Source organism: Alternaria ethzedia, assembly GCF_023757985.1.
Source record: "Alternaria ethzedia strain BMP 0044 chromosome Unknown scaffold_26, whole genome shotgun sequence".
Taxonomy (NCBI): domain Eukaryota; kingdom Fungi; phylum Ascomycota; class Dothideomycetes; order Pleosporales; family Pleosporaceae; genus Alternaria; species Alternaria ethzedia.
Window position 1 is genome coordinate 266,852 of NW_026056219.1, and position 20,676 is coordinate 287,527.

The 20,676-nt window shown below is 53.1% G+C and overlaps 7 protein-coding genes across 7 annotated transcripts; 5 read left to right on the plus strand and 2 right to left on the minus strand.

Annotated features, from left to right (window-relative positions):
- Positions 1 to 33: 33 nt before the first annotated feature.
- J4E87_008420 (uncharacterized protein) lies at positions 34 to 1,353 on the plus strand (the record flags this gene model as incomplete). Its single annotated transcript, XM_049380009.1, has 3 exons — positions 34 to 60; positions 114 to 318; positions 368 to 1,353. 3 exons carry the CDS (start codon positions 34 to 36, stop codon positions 1,351 to 1,353), a joined length of 1,218 nt encoding a protein of 405 aa, XP_049230278.1.
- Positions 1,354 to 2,053: 700 nt separating this feature from the next.
- On the plus strand, positions 2,054 to 5,389 carry J4E87_008421 (uncharacterized protein; the record flags this gene model as incomplete). The annotated part of the gene is made up of 1 exon (XM_049380010.1): positions 2,054 to 5,389. One exon carries the CDS (start codon positions 2,054 to 2,056, stop codon positions 5,387 to 5,389), a length of 3,336 nt encoding a protein of 1,111 aa, XP_049230279.1.
- A 378-nt stretch (positions 5,390 to 5,767) lies between these two features.
- Positions 5,768 to 7,033, minus strand: J4E87_008422 (uncharacterized protein; the record flags this gene model as incomplete). The annotated part of the gene is made up of 1 exon (XM_049380011.1): positions 5,768 to 7,033. One exon carries the CDS (start codon positions 7,031 to 7,033, stop codon positions 5,768 to 5,770), a length of 1,266 nt encoding a protein of 421 aa, XP_049230280.1.
- Positions 7,034 to 9,086: 2,053 nt separating this feature from the next.
- Positions 9,087 to 13,567, plus strand: J4E87_008423 (uncharacterized protein; the record flags this gene model as incomplete). Its single annotated transcript, XM_049380012.1, has 6 exons — positions 9,087 to 9,149; positions 9,198 to 9,381; positions 9,429 to 10,169; positions 10,689 to 11,094; positions 11,858 to 12,116; positions 12,173 to 13,567. 6 exons carry the CDS (start codon positions 9,087 to 9,089, stop codon positions 13,565 to 13,567), a joined length of 3,048 nt encoding a protein of 1,015 aa, XP_049230281.1.
- Positions 13,568 to 14,057: 490 nt separating this feature from the next.
- J4E87_008424 (uncharacterized protein) lies at positions 14,058 to 15,461 on the minus strand (the record flags this gene model as incomplete). The annotated part of the gene is made up of 2 exons (XM_049380013.1): positions 14,058 to 14,761; positions 14,813 to 15,461. The coding sequence occupies 2 exons, from the start codon at positions 15,459 to 15,461 to the stop codon at positions 14,058 to 14,060; spliced, it is 1,353 nt and encodes a 450-aa protein (XP_049230282.1).
- A 1,157-nt stretch (positions 15,462 to 16,618) lies between these two features.
- J4E87_008425 (uncharacterized protein) lies at positions 16,619 to 17,306 on the plus strand (the record flags this gene model as incomplete). Its single annotated transcript, XM_049380014.1, has 2 exons — positions 16,619 to 16,888; positions 16,941 to 17,306. 2 exons carry the CDS (start codon positions 16,619 to 16,621, stop codon positions 17,304 to 17,306), a joined length of 636 nt encoding a protein of 211 aa, XP_049230283.1.
- Positions 17,307 to 19,722: 2,416 nt separating this feature from the next.
- Positions 19,723 to 20,147, plus strand: J4E87_008426 (uncharacterized protein; the record flags this gene model as incomplete). The annotated part of the gene is made up of 2 exons (XM_049380015.1): positions 19,723 to 19,787; positions 19,874 to 20,147. The coding sequence occupies 2 exons, from the start codon at positions 19,723 to 19,725 to the stop codon at positions 20,145 to 20,147; spliced, it is 339 nt and encodes a 112-aa protein (XP_049230284.1).
- Between the last annotated feature and the right edge of the window lie 529 nt (positions 20,148 to 20,676).

Sequence of the window (20,676 nt, forward strand, 5' to 3'; positions counted from 1 at the left end):
GACCTCACCACGATGCACTGAACCTCTTCAATCATGTGTGGACGGTATGCGCTGGCCTTGGTGAGTATATGTGGTCACGCGAAATACAATGTGACAGCTGACAAAGATACCAGAGGCCTTCGGAGGTCCGCCAGCAGCTCGAACAGTCGCAGATGCCAGTCGAAGAGGCACCCGACGACGACAGCAACGTGCGCCAAAGCTACAACTTCGCCCCAGGCTATCATGGGCTTGTATACCGAGCGGACGGTCCCGAGACTGGCGGCCAGGAGGAAGGCGCGACGGAAGATACCAAATACAAACTGCAGTCTATGCAATGGGGTAGGCACATCCACCTATGACCTCGTACGTCACTGACAGCATGCGACAGGTCTCGTACCGTTCTGGACGAAGCGCAACCCCGACTACGGTTCTAAGATGAAGACGATCAACTGCCGCGACGACTCGCTCTTCGAAGACCGCGGCATGTGGACGACCATGAAGAAGAAGAAGCGCTGCATCATCGTGGCACAGGGCTTCTATGAGTGGCTGAAGAAGAACGGGGGCAAGGAGAAACTGCCACACTTTACCAAGCGCAAAGACGGCCAGCTCATGTGCTTCGCTGGGCTATGGGACTGTGTGCAGTTCGAGGACTCGAGCGAGAAGCTCTACACCTACACCGTCATCACCACCGACTCGAACAAGCAGCTCAGCTTTCTGCACGACCGCATGCCCGTCATCTTCGACAACGGCTCAGATGCCATCCGCACCTGGCTGGACCCGACGCGCACAGAGTGGAGCACAGAACTGCAGTCGCTGTTAAAACCATACGAGGGTGAGTTGGAGTGCTACCCGGTCAGCAAAGACGTAGGCAAAGTCGGCAACAACTCGCCGTCCTTTCTCGTGCCAATCAACAGCGCGGCCAACAAGAACAACATTGCCAATTTCTTCGGTAACCAACGAAAAGCTGCCGAGACCAAAGCGGAAGAGCAATCTGTCGGCAAAGCACAGCATGATCTGGACGCCTCGACAGATGAGAAGAGCCAGATCAAAGTCGAGCACGACGTTGATGAGACGCGTGTCACCACAGATCGCGTGGGAGGTACCGAAGATAACGCGCCATTGCCTATCCCAGCGACGTCGCCAAAAGGCATCAAGCGAGAGCACGACGACGTGGCTGATGGCAACGCAGAGTCTGAGCCACAGCACAAGCGCAACAAACCGACCGCGTCTGTCTCGCCTGCCAAAAGCCCTGCGAAGAAGTCAACACCCGTGAAGAAGCAAGGTACCAGAAGCGCCACGAGTAACGGCAGCGCAGCAAAGACGTCCAAGGCGGATGGTTCGCGGAAGATTACATCCTTTTTCAGCAACAAGTGACCGCAAGAATTTGCTTCCAGTATCCTGGGCCCGGCAAGAGCGACGTCGGGACATTACATGCTGGAACATGTTTCCGAGCACCATCCAGAGCATTAGGTGGTTTGGCGGTGAAGAATGAGGTCCGTTTAGGCTTCCTGCCTTGTGCGCTATGCCGTCCGACCTATAGTCCGGGGGCAAGCCGCAGCGCAGACACACGTGTGCGCGGAGATGCGGTCGTCGAGATGTACATGGTGGAGGATATGAGAGGGAAGCCCTTGCGGAGTGAGCATGTCCGCGGTCGCAGATGGGCGCAAACATAGAAGTACCGCCCTTGCCCCGCGCTAATGGTGGCGGGGACGGGCGAGGGGCCATCTAGCGGCCGTCGAAACCTCCAAAACACTACCAATCCTGCCTGCTGGAGCTTTCAACGCCCTGCGCAACACATCCGGGACGCGTTCCTCCAATGCTTATCCCTGCATGGCCCGAAGATGCGGCGACTTGACTCAATCTACTGAACGCCCTCTTGGCTTCATCCTGCTTGCATCTCGTGATCAAATATCAGCTGTCGTCCAAAAAGTAGAACACCAACACTCTAACCATTGCCTTCCGCTCGCTTTCGCATCCAGAAAGCCCTTGTCTTTGGCAATCTCCCGCTCACTAGCATTAATGCCAAGACTTGTCGCTTCCGCGTTCAACCCTAGCCGTTCGCGTTCCTGACACGATGAACTCCAACATGGCGTCTTTGATGGACCTTGTGTCCCAAAACCAACCCAAATTCCAAACACACCAAGCCCTTGTTCTCGTTGGACTCCAGAACGACTTTGTGACATCAGAAGGACGACTGCCGGTTGACACCCAGACGGGCTTTTTGGAGCGCATCCAGACTTTGATCCCGAAATTCAGGGAGCTCAGCGGCAATGTCATTTGGGTCCAGACGCTGTACGAAGCCGATCGCATCGCGACTGGCGCCGACACGGGTGCAGGAGACACGCTTGTCGTAGAAGGGCTGCTCGATGGCGAGGAAAACAATAATGAAGCTGAGGAAGAGTTAGCCAAGGAAGCAGCGTCGCTGCCCGCGCCATCCAGATCCTCAAAACACAAGGAACGCGCGCTAGCCCTGCTGAAACGCGTGTCTGCACGACGAAAGACGCTGCCAAAGGAAGTCGCAAAAGCCAAGGCTGAGGAAGACGAAGAGCTGTTCCTGTTGAAGAGCGAGAAGAGAACGCCAGCATGCGTGCCCGACACGCGTGGCGCCGAGTTTGCAGATGCTATCGCGAAGCAGATCGAGCTACCTGCAGACGTTGTGATACAAACGACCAACTACTCCGCCTTCCAGGGCACCGACATGCTCATAACTCTGCGCGCAAGACTCATTACCGAACTCTTCATCTGCGGATGCATCACCAATGTTTCTGTGCTTGCGACTGTCATCGATGCAGCGCGGCATGGTGTCAAGATTCATGTCATAGAAGACTGCTTGGGCTTCCGCAGGGAAAACCGACACGAACTGGCGCTGAAGCGCATGGAAGATTTCTTCAGCACGTATTTGGTCAACAGTGAAGAGATACTCAAGGAGGATACGACGATAATTGCGACAAAGACAACAGCGCCTGCGGATGGCGCGAAGAGCGAGCAGACTATGGAGGAGCGTATGGCTAAACTGTCTCTCGCAAGGGACATCATAGAGAAGAGGGCTGCACAGGGTGCTGCAGGTGCCGCGGAAGATAAGACAGAAGGGGACAAGCCGGAACTTGTCAAGTCGAAGGTTCGAATGAGGAAGAATAGGAAGAGCAAGAAGAAAGCGAAGGACAGAGAAGCATCAAGGGAAGATGGTGAAGAGGCGAATGGCAAGCCGAGCACGACGGCGAACCAGGTTACGAAAGATCCATCTCCGCCAATCACTACGGCACCGACAGTCATACCACAGTCCGCATCGGCTGAGCCTCAACGAATGTCCAAGATTGCAAAAGCTGGGAGTGTTGCAGATTTGCGGCAGAAGGATAGCAAGCAGCATATGCTGAAGAATGCTAGCTCGGTACCTGCATTGTCCGCGAAGGCTGGTGATGAGAAGGAGAAAAACAGGTTGACTGAACTCTCGGATCGCGTGCGCATGTCACTCACTAGGGCACCAAAGTCTGAGTCGGGGTCTGAGTCAAAGAGAGGGTCCATCAGTTCTGCAAAGCCTGCACCAACCACCCCGAAGCAAGACGACAGGGAAATCAAGCTACCGACTGTAGAAGCTGCACGGCCAGAACAACCTCCTGTCAGCACGCCAGAAGCCAGTTCGCCATCATCAACAAAGACACCTACAAAAGCCGCAACGATGGGTAAGCCGCCCAAGTTGCAGTCACTCGCAACGTTCCCCGTCCTAGGGCCTGGCGATCACATTGCAGAAGGCGACTCACGCATCATCCACGATTTCTTCCCCGCCGACTACTTCCACCCGTCCGAACCAGCAAAACCACTCAAAGACACCATCTTCACCCATCTCTACAACGAAGTACGTTGGCAAAAGATGCTCCACCAACAAGGCGAAGTACCGCGTCTAGTATGCTGCCAGGGCGCCTTCGGCGACGACGGCTCAATGCCCGTATACCGTCATCCATCCGACCAAACCCTGCCCCTGCTGCGCTTCTCCCCCAAAGTCCACGTCATACGAAAGCGCGCCGAGGCGCTCGTCGGCCACCCTCTGAACCACGTGCTAATCCAACTCTACCGCTCCGGCAACGACTTCATCTCCGAGCACTCGGACAAGACGCTCGACATCGCAAAAGGCTCCTCCATCGTCAATGTAAGCTTCGGTTCGCAACGCACCATGCGGCTGCGCACCAAGAAAGCCCCGTCATCAACACCAGAAGATACTGAAAGTAGTACTACCGAGCGCTCAACCCAGCGCGTCCACCTCCCCCATAACTCCATGTTCACCCTCGGCCTCGCCTCAAACGCAAAATGGCTCCACGGCATCCAGCCCGACAAGCGCCTGCCCGCCGAACGCAGCGAAACGGAAAACGCATATGGAGGCATACGCATCAGTCTGACGTTCCGCCACATAGCCACGTACCTCGATTGCCGCAGCACCATCATCTGGGGCCAAGGCGCGACGTCGAAAACGCAACGCGACGCCGCGGATATCATCGCGAATGACGAGGCGGAGACGAAACGCCTCATCACTTCTTTTAGCCGCGAGAATCACAATGTGGAGTTTGAGTGGGAGAAGTGGTATGGTGAGGGGTTTGATGTTTTGCACCTCCATGAGCCGCCCGGTGACGACACGCCGCTGCTTTTCCTGTCGAATGACAGGGTGCAGAATGATCAAATGCTTATCTGTCTAGCGGAAGCGAAAGTGCCGTTCACGCTTGTTGAAGCACCGGATCTAGATTCGTCGTTTGAACGGGACAGACAGATTATGTTCCGTGACGTGGATGTTCAGCATTCGGAGATTCACACGCCGATGGGTATATTACTGTACCTAGACCGATATCACCCCCTCGATAAAAGCCATTCTGCGAATTTGGCTACTGCGAATGCGTTTCCTATCATACTATTAGCAGAGGAGATTTTGCGGGTTTGGCGGAATCAGCAGAACCCGCGGAGAAGTAGAGGAACCGAGGGGAGTGGAGAAATACGGGGGGATACTACTCCTACTTCTACTCCTACTACTCCTACTCCTACTACCACCACCACCAACTTCGCCTTACAGAACCTCCTAGCACGCCTAGAAGAAACTGTAGAGAGGAACGGAGGACCGTTTGTAGCGGGGAGTAGGTTTAGTGTTGCGGATGCGTTTGTTTGGCCGGTTGTACATGGGTTGGTTGGGGAGTGGGAGGGCTGGAGGGTGGGTGGGAGTGGGATGAGTGGTGGGAGTGGGATGAGTGGTGGGAGTGGGATGAGTGGTGGGAGTGGGATGAGTGGTGGGAAAGATGAGAATGGTGAGGTGAGATTTGCAAAGTTGGATGAGTGGTATCGCGGGTGTTGGAAGAGGAAGGCGTGTGTTAAGAAGGTGGCGGAGAGGCTGGCTGTGTCGGGGAAGAGGAAGGTTGGCGGGGAGGGGGTTTAGGGGATGGGATGAGTTGAATATCTGGCGTGGTTGTATGGTAGGTGTTGGAGATGAGTATTTATATTCCCATTTATTACTTCGGTTGGGGTTGTACACCAGGCGCAGTGCCTCGAGCGATGCATTATAACGTCATGTCAGACAAGTGTTGTTGTAGAGCCGCATTCATCAAAGAACCAGATCACCTAAGTCTATCATAGAGAAAGTAGGAAAGGCAGACACTTGTAAGCAAAACACTGATCCGATACGGCTATACTACCGCTAACCCTTCAATTTTTGCGTTTCGTACAACTCACTCATCACCTACTGCCCCGTGCCGAACATCGTCACACGTCATGTGCTTGCACCTCATCACACACCACCGCCGCACACCTCTTCCACTCACACAGCTGTTCGTCTGCCAGCTGCAGGTGCCGCCATCACAGCACCCTTCCTCACCCTCTCCTTCTGATGCGCCTCCCTCCTTAACTGCTCAATCTTGGCATGTAGCTCTGGTACGCCAGCATCTTCCACATGTTTACCGTGAATCTTACGGTTCGCATTCCTGCCGTGGCTTGCACTGTTATTTACAACGTAATCATTGGTTGCGTGCTTAGAAGCTGCAAGACCGGAATGCTTAGTCGGAGTCGAGGTCGTGGAAGTTGTAGCGGCACGTCTGCTATCGCCGCGAGGAGCGGGTCTGCGTCGTTGTTGGGTTGGTCGAGAGGGTTTGGGTGTGAGCTTAGTGGGAGCGGGGGTGTCATCTTCGGTATCAGAAGCCCATGAGAGCTGGGAGTGGCGCCGGGTGGTGGCGTCTTTGTTTGACGTCTTCTTGGTAGCGACAGCCTTTGGGGGTGGTTTGCTATCGATCGGTGACGAGGTCTTACACTCGATGCTGGGCGACGAAGGTGGCGAGGTAGAGGGGCGACTGGAGGGGATCTGCATCTCACTGGATCCTGTACTGCCTTCCGAAGCGCGAGATGACTCAGGGCTAGGTGGAGGCGCAGGAGTATCGTCAAGATCGATGAGCAGATCTGATACTTGGCTGGCACGGCGCATAGATTCCTGGACTGGCGCTGGTGGAGGGGTCAGTCGTCCTGATGTAGTCTGCTTGGGAGATGAGTTCCTCTTGAAGATACCACGCGGCTGCTGTACGTCGTCACCAAGTAGATCACGCTCTTCACTCCTCCTCGTTCGAAATGTCGAAGGGTCGGGAAACACTTTTGCTTCCGGCATCGCACCATCCTGCTCTGCATCATCATTCGCCGCTAGCCTTCGCTGCATCCAAGTAGGCGGCCTGGGACCGATAGCAGATTTCTCCTTCCACCACTTCGGTATACCTCTGACGAAGCCTAGTTCACGGAGTTTCTCGATGCCGGGCATTTCGTGCTTGAACTTGCATCCGATGGCTGTCCAGTCGCATTCGCCTGTCTTGATCCAGTGTGTGCAGTACTCTTTCTTGGATGGGTCGGGCTCGATGCCAGATGGATGGGGGAGGCGGTATCCGAGGCGCTGCGCATCTTTCTGGTAGATAGAGGCGAAGGTATCGGTGAGTGAGGACGGGCGTTCGGTAGTAGCGGTGGGTGTTGGGCGAGGTGGTTCTGCCGTGTTCACGATCGCTGGGAGGGGATGAGATAGTCGAGGAGTACGAATGTCGCTCACGGGCATCGTCTGCGGCTCCGCACGTACATGATGGTCTGGTGCCAAGTATCGTGACTGCGTCGTTGTAGTGGAGCGAGGCGAGAAGCTGCTGGATGTAGGCGCTTGGATCAGGAGAGCCGAAGGGATCTCGTCCGTCTCTGAGCAAAGCTTCCAAGCCCCGTCTGAGATCTGGCGATGGGTCAACTGACGTGGGATTCCTTGAAGTTGGAAAGGCAGCTGGTCTACTGGTACCAGCGGTACCATGACAGTGCCACGAAGGAGATAGTAACGAAGGCCCTCCGGAAGTGCGCAAGTGCTATACGCTTGAGTAGTCATATTGACAAACAAACAATAAGGGAATTTTCGAAATCAGATCGATGTGATGAACTTCCTTGGTGTAGCTGCTATACAAAAGGAGACGATGGAGATACGGCTGGAGAGGACATGCGAGACACTGAGATCCGAACGGTTGTGTTCCATTATATTCGCGGGTGTGCGACTGTGCTCAAGACAGCAATTCGATGTCTCTACCCGACGCAAGCAGTTTGCCGGCATCTGCAACCTTGCTTACCTTTCCGGCAAGCCATTGTTACGAATCACGACGTCTGGCAATGGCCGGAAGGATGAATGGATTGCATTTGAGTTGAAGATTGCCTGCGGATCAATCAGGGAGGACACATAAGCCTACCTAAGTAGGATGTGAGTAACGCGTCTTGGAAGTTTGTGATACCAGGATCTGTCGCAACCCGTGCTGCAAATACACGACAAGCTCCGCCAGAGCGTTGGCAAGCTGTGAGAGAAGAGTGAATAATCGCAGTGTCGATGATAGGGGTCTGTCCTCGTGGCTTGGACAGCACGCAATCGGCCCTAAGACATGGCGTAACGGCTGGCGGGATGGGGAACTGCGGTGTCTGCGCTTGCGATGCCGAACCACTCGCTCTTCGCTCCTCAAAACGTCGAAGTCGTGATGCTATTGTGGCGATCGCGGTGACAATGACGAGTAGATTACAAAATTGAAAGCCTTGAAGATGGCGTACCGCACTGCCATGTGGCCAGGCCAGGTTAACCCTTTCGCTCAACGGGTATCCCTGTGCCGATCTACCGCGGCACGGCATTCTCCGTCCTGCCCAGACCCGCCTAACCACAACTCCAAAACATTAGACTGCTTCAACCCGCGTTGGGCCATCACAGCTTTCGGATTCGGATCTTTGCCTTGGCCGTGGCAGCGCATGCCGTCATCATCGGTACCGACCGGAGGGCCAACCGTTGAGATGCGGAGGGAGACTCCTAGCGGCGGCTTCAGGCTGGGAATCGTGATGCCTGCACAAAGTCAATCTGCAGATCTACCACCTAGTCCTCCGGCAGTTCACGTCTCGACCGAACATGTCAAAAGTTACTTGCATGATATTAACCGTGTGGCTTGTCCTGAGGAGATGTCTCCGTGTTGAGGTTGGCAGCTGAGGTATGCAGCCTAAGAGGCCGCCATTGAAGTTACCGCTCTTTCGCAACGAATAGACCGTCCGGCACATCGTTCATGACTCGGTTAAGAACGCGATCTTCAATAGTGGGTCGTTGGTTTCCACTGGTCTTGCGCGGCAGGGCTTCTGGCCAGTTTCGGAGACTACGCGCCTGGCACGACTATCAACGGTCCCTATGCTCCAGGGTCTGCTAATATTGGAGCCTTCCTCGGCATCCCGTTGTTTGTCGATGAAGTTTCCCATCGCGTGGGATACGGCCAGCAATAATTCGGATGAACGACTGCAGGTAGCTATGAGAGATCGCATCGCTTTAACGAAAAATCAACGAAGCCTCAATAGCCGGAAAGCATCTCCGACATGAGCAAAGACAACCGCAGTCCCGAAGTGTTCGCCGTGGCTGCACTGTTCTTTGTGCTCACATGGACGACTGTTCTCCTACGGATCTACGTACGCGCAGTACTGATGAAGACATGGGGAAAAGATGACTCGTACATGGTTGCGGCACTAGTAAGTGGTCCCGTCTCGCGTTCAATCGGAAACTATGCTGATCAAGCTTGTAGTTGACGTTCACCGTGTATCTCCCATGTCAGATCATTGCCGCGATGCACGGAACTGGTCGCCATCGATGGGAGCTGAGCGATAGCGATGCGAAGACAGCACTCTTGGTAAGTGTAACGTTCTCATCACATTATCTGACATCTGACTCGATACAGTTCTGGTACCTGTGCGAGCTGTTCTACGTAATAGCGAACTGTCTGCTCAAGTTTGCCATCGGCTACTTCTACCTGCGGGTCGCGATTGAGCGCTGGCATATCTGGGCCATCAGAATACTCATGCTAGGCACTGTACTATGCGGTCTTGTCTACTTCTTTCTAGTCTTGCTTCAATGCATTCCTAGTAAGCATCAATCAAGCGCTCGTTTTCACACTCGCTAATGGATATAGTTTCGGATTTTTGGAACGTGCATCCTGCCTCCGACAGATGCATACACAACGGACCAACTCTGGGCATTACCTATGCCCTCGCTGCCATCAACGCAATGGCTGATTGGGCATTCGGCTTGCTTCCTTTCTTTATCGTCTGGGGCTTAGAGATGAGAACGAAGACAAAGCTATTGGTCGCAGGTATCCTTGCATTCGCAGCAATCGGAAGCACCGGTACTGCCATCCGTATGGCGTACATTCACACCCTCGTCCAAGGCCCCGATTTCTTGTATGCTACCACCGACGTCGCCTTATGGAGCACTATCGAACCTGGCATCGGCATCACCGCCGGAAGCATCGCGACACTCCGTCCGCTCGTCCGCCACTGTCTATGGAAGATGGGTCTAGCCGACGCACCCCGTGAAGAACGAGGCCGCAACTACTATCCTTCAGAAGAAGGTGGTCGCAAACGAAAACATCGCCGCGGATATCGCCGTAGCCTGAGTCCTTCCGATCTGGTGCCTACGATACCTGGCAACATGACCACCATACAGATCCATGGACCTCACGATATAGACCTGGAAGAGAATCTGTCCCCGCCAAAAATTGTTGTCACAGATGAAGATGTCCCGGAAACTCCAGAGGGTCAGATTATACACACGGTCACGGTTCAACAACAATATGAAGGCCCTGCAAGGCTTCCTGAGGCACCTCCGAGGCTGCAACTGCGCGATAGCTTGAGGCATAGTTTCACGCGCGGAAGTATTTTGAGTCTTGGAAAGTTTCGCGTACCTGGGTGAACTCTCGCAATGAGTACCGTATGTCTCACCGCCATCTGAATCATCTCAGTTGAGCAAACGGGCTACATTCTCACTTCAAGCGGTCAAACATACCCAGCGATACGCAGTGTCATGAAAACTATGTCTTATCGACTCACCATATCGCGACGCTCTGACGGACACGCGTTCCAACGTCACTAGATCAGTCATCAGAAGACTCAAAGCGTGAGAGCATTCTGGAGCGTGGCGTCACCTGCGCGAAACACATTCATCAACGCTGGTCGTCATTCACGTCACCCACCATTCTATCTCCACCCGCCGCTCCTGACCTCTCTATCTCACTCACGGTATCACCAGAGTCTCAACAGTGCCTGTCCAACAGTATTCCAGTACTTTGCTAGCAGCAGCGTATCCACAACAGGTAGCCATACTGGACCCAGTATGGCTGAAAACCCCACACCACCAACAGCCTCCCCCAGCCAGTCTCGCAACCCCATCCCAGCAACCGATGGCGAGCTACCCGCCTTACCACCCAACAAAGAAATCCTCGCCTCCGCCATCCGCATGACAAACATTACCCGCTTCATCCACCTCCTCTCCCACGCCAAAGCCCTAATCACCCACCACGGCCCATACACCACCCTGCCCGCCACATCAGTCTTCACACGCTCTCTCCGACCACCCAAAGTCCTTCCTGCCTCTTCGCCCTCCCTCAGAAACCTGGCCCTTTCCTTAGCTGCCGCCCAAGACAGCACCTACAGCGCCCAACCGCCCAGCCCCACAAAATCCGATCTCGACTTCTTCACCCTCCTCTGGGACAGTTCCATCGTCGTTCTCGAAGACATCCTATCAGTAGGCGATTTACCACAAGAGTCCTTCGGCTGGGGCATCTTCGGTCTGGCAGCGGGGTACATGCATCCTCCCTCCCCTCCCCATGATCTGAGTCAGCAGAACATCTTCATGCGGAACAAAGCGAGGCTGCATACTGCGCTTTGTATGATGCCGAGCTTGGAGGGGCCAGCCGGGAATGGGTATAGGATGAGTGGGCGGACGACGACGGAAAGGTTGACGAGGGCGAGGAGGGATATACATACGCTAGGCCATATTCTTCTGCATGAGTTTAGGAAAGGGGGGTGGAAGAGGATTAGGTGGGGGAATGCGGTTGCGGTTGCGGAGAGGTGGGTTGGGGCGTTTGGATTGGGGGGTAGCGTGTTTGAAGGGTTTGGGAGCGTGGTGGTGGTTGGGGAAGATGGAGAGAGGGGAGAGGGGAAGAAGGAGAAGAGGAAACGGGTTACTTTTGAGTTTCCTTGATGTCTTGAATTCGGAGAAGACTGATGATTTTGATGTTCAAAAGTAGTCAATGGGAATACCATATACTCATCTCCAATCACTATCATACAATCACGCCGCGATTTATCACTGAAATGGTGCAATTTGAATCGTTCTTTCACTGATAGTCGGTTCCTCAACGTGATCAACCTTGGAAGGCACCGGAATCCTTCAGGCACCGGATCTTTCGCCCGTGCAGCAGTCTCAAAGCGCACTGATGCCTTTCTTACGCGCCTCCTACCTCTATATAATGCCCGTCACGCTTCCATAATCACTCAGCGCTTGCTGTACCTCCATTGTGATCGCTCAACCACAAGCTTGGAGCAAACAAACCACTCACAGAGTCACTATGACAGAGCACGCGCTCACTCCAGCTACCGTCAACTCTTCTTTCTCACGAAACACCATGCAGGACGCTGCACTATCCGTACCGAGCCCGATAGTCCAAGACGCCATGTTCTTCACCCTTTTGAATCGCGACGTACGCATGAGCATCTACGACTTTCTTTATGCATGGCTCCCGCCTCTACCTTACAAGAAGCGCTGGCGGAAAGAAGAAGATTGCCGTGGTATGGTATTGGCTTGCAAGCAAGCTAGCATAGTAAGTTGTTGTCTTTTAAAAAGAGTAGATAGGTCTTGATCGCTAACATGACACAGGAGCTTTCTGAAGCAGCGGCTCGTCACTTAAAAGGATTCTTCGATGAATTCTGCAAGGATTTCGAGAAAGAGCGTGGACATGCAATTGAGTTATACGGAGCCATCCCGCTCCACCAGGGATGGAAGGCGCTGCAATCCGTCACGTTCACCCTGGACATCAGCTTCTTCAACGAAGCTCTCGCTGAGCTTGCGATGATCCCCGAGGCTGAGAAAGATAACTGGCGCCACGGACAGGTGGCACAGAAGCTCACACTCGACGCCAGTGAAGGCTGGGGTCGCAAAATCTCCGCATGGCGCGCACTTCTCTTCCATCCGTTCGACAAGGTCACACTCTTGATCACTGATGCGTCCGAGGAAACCGATCAAGACAAAAACGTCCGGATCGAAGAGTATCGTAGCATCGTTAGTATGCTGCGAGACAGCCTAGACGGCATGGGCGAAAATTGCGGGCACGACTGGCTCATGTACCAACACGCGCTAGACTGGGCTGTGATTTGCGAACAAGAAGACGACTTTTCTCCTCCTCCTGCTCGTTATTTCGACAAGTACGGCGAATACGACGATACGCCAAAGCGCAAATGGTACAAATCTGCAGAACTGTTCCGCTTCGCGCGCGTGCAGTACGAGCGGCTCGGCAATAGGGGCTCACGAAGGGAAGTCCAGAAAGCTGCTCTTCGCGACTATATTAGAACGGGCCAACGCATCCAAACTAAGCAGATCAATTTCGCTTGGAACTTTCTGCCTAGCGGCAAGCTCACGCCGAAGAAACTTGTTGGTAAGATGCACACCTACACCGCGGAACACGCAGAAGAAATGCGTAGGAAAGATCAGCTTCGCGAGCTCAAATATGAGAACATGTGGCCGCACAAGTACGAGGTGGCGGCTGCAGATGGGTTAGTTGGTGAAATGGGTATCCGCCATCCCAAGCGCTGGGTTTTGGCGAGTGAAGAGTATTGCGAGTACTATGGTTTCATGGAACAGTTGAAAGAGGCAGAGCATGTGGAGAGTAAGGGCATTGGGATGCCGCTGTGGAAGGCGAAACCAAAGGTTGGAAAGGTGGAGGCAGATAAAGGGGTTAAGGAAACAGCTGATGTAGAGGCTGAGCAGGAGATTGACGAGGACGTTCAGGAGGAAGTCAAGGAAGACGTTGTCATCGAGGTCGAGGAAGAGATGTGGGAAGAGTCTGAGTCAGAATCTGAGGATGAGGATGAGGGTTACAGTGACGAAGATGACGACGATGACGAAGAAGATGGCGACGACGACGAGGATGATGAAGAGGATGACGACGAAGAGGAAGATAATGGTGGGATTCAGGACGAGGATGGACCTGGCTTCCAGGCTGCGATTCGCGGTGGGAAACAAACCAAGATACCGGATTTCTGGAAAAAGGCGTAGCGTATCAGGGCGTGGGGATACGATGCGTCGATGGAGTATATTCATGGACTCTTCGACCCCTGTTCTAACAACAGAAGTATGAGATAGTATCGACAATTTCAAGTAGACTTTTCAGATCCGAGGGAAGAGTGAAATTGAGACCACCAATATGAAAGCGCAGGGATCCAACTCTCCATCAACATCTCAATGTCAGCGTCAACAAAGCCATCAAACACATGACCTTCCCAATAACAAGTCCGGAAAACACCGCTGCAGTGCTATCCCATTGAAATTGCGAGCTGCCCTCAACCCTATCGAAGGAGAAATAGAGACGCCGAATAATACGCCGAGGATGCCGCTTCTTCATCAAACCAAGAAAAATGCCCTAAAACCCCATCCTTGCACACCATGTACAACTTGCCACAAGCCGCCGCCTCTGCCGCCAAAATCATCTGTCAAAAGAATAAAAAGTAATCAACAGCCAGCGCTATTCCCCAACACGTCCCGTCGCTTACGCACCCCACTTCTTGACCGCCTCGCCCAGCTCTTTCGTTAACCCACGCCTCACAGCCAGCAGCTCTTCTTTCGCATTTTCAGCCTCTTTCTCGCTTCTCTCGACCCGTCCTCTTAGTTTTTCCACTTCATTTCTTAGTTCCTTGCGTAGTTCTTTGCTTGCTTCTTCCACAGCTGTTAACCGGTCTACTTCCACCCTTAGCTTTTCGCCTGATGTTTCGACGGATTCTAACCGCTCTTTCATGGCCATCATCTCTTTTCTCATGTTCTCGGATTCTTTCTTTAGCGCGTCGGATTCGATTTGCAGTCCGCGGTAGGCGTGGGATTCCTTCTCCATACGCTTTTGGAGGTCGGTCTTTTCAGTCTCTAGGCTGGTATTCGAGGCTTTGAGACCGGCGTTTTCGTCTTTGAGATGTTGGATTCGGTCTGTTAATGCACGGTTTACGCGCTCTGGTGCTGGACTGCGTGGGCTGAGGATGGATAACGGTGACGGGACTGAGGTTGAGTCTTTGAGATTCGAGGGCGTGACGATTTGCTCGCTGACGGTGCGACGGTGTTTCTTGGGACGGATAGCCGATGCAATGCTGGGGTAGTCTTCATCGCGTTCGCGTTTGATCTTGACGCTCAAGTTGTCGGTTGCTGCGCGTTTGATGGATGGCGGCTGGACCTGGATGTCTTCCGGTATGGATCTTGATAATGATGCTGCCTCTAGTCAGTACATTATCAACCAAATGACAATCATCATCGACGTACAGACGGTAGATGATCGCTTTGGCCGAACAGCGATCGAATCCTTCTCAATGGGCGTACTGGGTTCCGATTTCCTCGACGGCGGCAGCAATGGTCTTTCTCCCTCATTCTGCACCCACAAACACGCGTCTCGGAAATTCCTGGTAAACATGGTAGGATCTGATCTTGTCCGACATAACTCCTTCACGTGGCCAGCAGCCAAGAAATAGTAGAGAATGAGGGCCGACACACGATGGATGGCTTTGGAGCCGCCCGTATCGTCTCCAACATCACAAAAAGGCGCATGGAAAGCAACAGTACTGGTACTATTCACAGCTTGCAACTCGTGTGCGCCGTCCTCCAACTCGGTAATGCGATAAAAGCTGACCTCGGCCTCATCTTCGTGGACGTGCGCGGTGACCCGATCTATGGGTTCATCGTCGTCGCCCGCGGGGCCTGGCGCATATCCGCCGATGACAAGCAATTGCTTGTGGGTGGAGCGGCCGAGCCCTCGCCAGATGGCTCTGCTGATGGTGAAGCTCTCGTCGAACTGGATCCAATGCAGTCTTGCGGCGCGTGGCAGGGCGCGAAAGGGCGCGGCAAAATTCGCACGCGCCCATGCTTGGACATTTTCGTTTGTCAGGGGCGATCTTGTCTCATGGAAGTCGGTCATTGTGGCGATTGATTGGCGTGGTGTCACCCGTTGTTGCGCTGGATTTCAATGGGGCGCGCCTTGATTCGCAGAAGCGGAGGCTGCGCAATTGCGGGTCGTGGGGTGGTGACGAGCTGGTGCTGTTCCTGGTCGCGGTGAAGAATTGTACGACGAGCACAGGTCGCCGCCATTGAAGCCCGTTGGTGGTCGGATCACGGCGACATTGCTCGAGAAAGCTGTGTAGAGGTTGACGCAGGCAGAAGTCAGGCGGGAATCCTTCCGCTGCCCGTTATTTGCGGGGCTGGCAGTGGCTGGACGACTAGAACGGAAGGTGTGCAGCGCAACCCATTTTAACACATGCAAGACGGCCATCATCCCAATCGTCATCGCACAGTTGCATGTTTCGGTGTTTTGCATCCATCGCGCTGCATATCTAGTTCTGGACTTGCGCGATAAGGGTGCTGAGCGTCCGTAACGCGCTGGTTCCGGGTACCGAGGTACCTCTTGTTGTCGAGCGCATCGCGCGCTTAGCCCCGAAGAGACCTGATACACTTGGCAATAGTATCAAAATAGCTAGAGCTGGATTAAGGTTGCAGGTGCGCCGGACAAGGTTCAGGATGGTCCTGGTCAGGCCAGGCGATGAGTTCATCGGCAGTTCACGGATGCTTGCGCTAGTGGTCGAGACCATCATCTTCCTCATGTTGTGCATGTGCTATGTATGGGTACGTCGGGAGTTGCACTCAGCAATCGTGAACATCTACATGATGAAGTGATGCCAATGGGTGCTGATATGTGATGCAGGTCAACACTTCAATTTTCACGACGGCCAATTGGTACAGCGGGGACTGAGGTAGTACAAGCGAACTCGCCGATGCCATCTTTGAGGAAATTTGCTTTTTCGAGTGAACGATCGATCGTGGTATTTCGTAGTGAGGTGTGTTTAACGTTGTTGCGTCCACGGGTGCCACGGGGTTCTCACGTGCCTTCGCCCAATCGGGCAGTCCTACGCGTCTACGTCATCGCCTTTTTTTCTGCCACGCGCGCCACGTGCAACAGCTTTCACAGTCACCCTGCGCACCTCCATCCTGGCCTTTCCACGCTTCCTTACAGCTGTCGTATCTGCAGTTGTCTTGGCCTTGTTCCTCAAAGCGCCCTTCCCACCCATACCGAAGACCACGATGCCCCGCCGCAGCGCGACCTCGTCGGCATCCACCGACACGACCACGACTACAACGCTCCCAGAAAAGGTCCAATGGCCGTCGACGTTTACAGACGGACTGCCACTTCCTAAGATCGTCGTGTTCGATCTCGACTACACGCTATGGCCCTTCTGGGTTGACACGCACGTCACGCCTCCGCTGAAACCTGTCGAAGGCGGCCTGAAGGTCAAGGACAAATATGGCGAGGGCTTCGGCTTCTACAACGATGTCGGCGGCGTGTTAGAAGCAGTGAGATACCTTGATATCCCCCATTCCCATCACAAAGCTGACGTAACGACAGCTCAAACACAAGAACATCCTCATCGCCGCTGCCTCGCGCACGTGCGCCCCCGATCTCGGCCGCGAAACGCTCAAGCTCCTCAAGATACCCAGCGCAAACGGATCGTCCTCACGCGCGATAGACTATTTCGATCACATGCAAATATACCCCGGCAGCAAGACGACGCATTTCCAGAGGATACATAGAGACAGCGGGATCGAGTACGAGGAGATGCTTTTCTTCGACGATGAGAGCAGGAACAAGAATGTGGAGGTACTGGGAGTGACTATGCAGCTTATAAAAGACGGTGTGACAAGAGATGAGATTGACAGAGGCGTGCAGAGTTGGAGAAAGAGGAATGGACGGACAAAGGCGCTGGAAGGCTGAGTGGATAGTCGTCAGGTGATGAGTATGGTCCCAGCAGCATGAAGAGACGAATCAAGTGAGATACCCATGACATAATTCAACCCCATTCGAATCTGCTAAGGCGTCCCTTTGAATTGAGCCAACGCATTTGGTGTCTTACAACTCCGCCTTGTATCTACACATTCTGGTACTCTGGTGGCCGCTAGCGGAAAGACGGACTCGGCATACGCAGCCTTGTGCCTCCATGCAGCCGTTCTAGGTCAAGGCTTGTCCCTAGCTTGCTCACAGTTCTTATGGTAACACTTCTACAATGTTGGTGTGGCAAGGCGCCATGGGTCCGCCCCATACAGAAGCAACTTCCAGAGCCGCATCAGGCTGTGTGGCGCTCCTGGACCGTACCTTGGGCTGACCCGAACAAGGCTGTGGTTGTCATGTTACTAATGGCAATGGACGCAGATCAATTTCCTTTCAAAAAGGCATTCTTGTACATACGACCATAGGATCTTGAACTCAGCGCTTCCCGTTCGCTCAGCGGTACTTAAGCAAGATACCGGCGGATTAGTAGTTAGGTGGGTGACCACTAGCGAATCCCCGCTGTTGTATGTTTTTGTTCTTTTTGCCCAGGGTTTCGAATGTAAGCCTGTCATGCGGCTCCGGAATCTTCACCATCCACGGCGGTGAACGTATGCACTGCACGAACGGGCTGCTTGCACCGTATTCCCGCATCGTACCTCCCCGCCTTGCATCAGTTTGAACAAGTTGCCATTTTTTACAACTGGACTTGATGATCGGCAGTCTTATGCGGCCGTTTCTGGACAAGGCTTTCCTCAGTGTATGCGGCGCTCCTGCGAAGTCAATGTCACCATGACCACATCTGTCCGCTTCTGGCTCGGAGTGTGTAGTTTCTGGTACCCGAGAGAAAGGACAGGCGTTCCGTGTAGCCCGATCTGCACGAACAGACGCATGGAACAAGACACCGGTGAACTTCGAATCCAATTGAGATCGCACGGAGGAAGGCCTTTCTCATGGCTAGGTTCGAGCTGATCGGGGCTTCGGTACGGACGGCTTCTCATCACTAATCGTACGGTATGTCCACCTACTCTGTGTGTATGCTAGCTCATTCTGGAGATGTCTTCTAGTCTACAACGCCGGTACGGCGCCACGCTGCCGCAGCCTGCCAGCTAGCTACGGGATGACAGCCCATTGCGGCGTCTTGATCATAAACACCTAACTATTCAGTACTAAAGCGTGCCTCACGATCCACTCAGATGTCTTAGCGCCTGATTCCCCGCCTTTTTACACGATAGCCTTGGTGTGCATCACCTCGCGCCCCTCGTTTACTCGTTTAGCCGTTCCTGGGCAATGCTTCTCCGTAGCTTGTTTGAAAGGCTTATGATAACTCTAATTGGATGTGGATACCACCATGAACTTGACACAAAGCTTCGGTGGCCAGCGTAGACGAAGACCAGATCGCAGTCTGAGTCAGTCACATGCTCTTCTTCGATGAATTTGCTGCAAAAGCAACTGTTTCACGTCAGCCTGCCTGACCCATCTACGCCACAAGCTTTTGGACCCTTCGGAAGCTTGTCGTGTTTTGGACAGATACTAATGCACATAAATCAAGCTAATGCCGGGGCCGTACGTCCGTAAGGCTGTACGCATGTCCACTACGGCCCGCAAACCTTGACCACCTACTACTTCAAACTTAGCCAACGAGAGGCGATGTGCTTCCTGCTTACTTGTATCATATTACCATATTGTAACTCCAGGATACCAGAACTAATGCGCCTTCGTGATGCTAGATGATGCGATCGACCGGATCAGGCGTTCGTTCCTGATCGGCGCTTCCCGGATTACCCGAAGTGGGCGTATTCCTCGACACGTCTCTACGCTTTCGTCTAATAGCGGAGGAGGTTCCGATTGCATCTCTCGTTGGTAAGTTAACACAGACTTTCACGTGCACTCCAAGACGCAGAGCTGTGTTTACTGCGTATCGAGTCCAAGTTCGCAAGGCAGACTGCTTCTATCAAAACGTCCGCTGCGAAGGTCCGTGTTTTGTGAGGATTCAAAGGGTGGGAACTCTTCACATCAACCAAGGAAGCAGATCCTAGGTGCTCTTAACCGACATTTTAGGAACATGATCTCCAGATCGGAGTTGTAGCCGAAGCGTGTGCATCGAGCATATGGGGGGCCTCATCCCAAACACGCATGCCTCAGGCCATCATGCACATCAGCATCGACGCACCCTCACCGGTGTCTTGACTTCCAAAATAGTAAGGACAGCGTGGTATAGTCAGCTAGGGGGCTGCGTATGCGTGTCTTCCTGGACGCACACATTTCGTCTATAAATACTGCGTCCGCACAGCGATTTAAAGACATCGAACACATCAACTTCCCATCCATTACCATCACAAACACTCAAAAACACTCCGCAACCATGTTCGCTAAGATCGCACTCGCCCTTTTCGCTCTCAGCAGCACTGCTCTGGCCTACTCCGACAAGTAAGCCACTTCCCCTTCCTACCACCCCTCAGACATCAACCCCTCCTCTCCCCATCATCTTCACCCATACTAATCCACCCTCCCAGCTGCGACGGCTCCAGCCGCTCCCCCAACCTAAGCGAATGCTATGTCGGCATCGCCAGAATCGACGTGAACGCCTACTACAACGACCAGCAGGAGTTCTCGCAGGGCAGCTGCTTCATCAAGTACGCAACCAACGGCTCTGGCCAGCAGGCAGTGCGGGGTCAGGTTATCAAGGACAAGGCCGAGTATATCTTGGCTCACTGCGGAAAGTCGCATGGCAGCTATGGAACTGGTAACTGCGATAAGTGCCATGTGACGGTTAACTACCGTAGCTAGAGGGGATGAAGAGAGACTTTGGAACTACTCGGGTAGACAGAAGAAGGGGGAATGGGGATTTGAGGCGAATGGTCGATAGATACACACTCGTTCAATTGAAAAGCAGTTTACCTGGTGTCTTACTAAATAGACTCATGTACTTCATCTTTGTGCAAGACTCCCGAGGTCACGAGGTTAATCGACGCAGATAGCCATTCCAAGGCTAAACATCAGACCGTGATGTACCTATAATGAGCGTGCGGGCCCGAAATAATCTTATGTTGGGAAGTACTTCACGTCGATGCGCTAGCGCACGAGGCTCTAGTGTAATCTTCGACCATTTAAGTAATAGGTTAGTAAGAGTTAAGACTATTTTAATTATATTAGAATTTTAGTATTATATAGAAGAGAGAGAAGAATATTAGTAGTATATAGCTTTATATACTATTATACTTAAAAAACTTTAACTTATTATAACTAAGAAATATTTTCTTAAAAGTTACTAGTATTTTTTAGTAACTAATAGTATCTTTTTAAATTATTAGCTTTA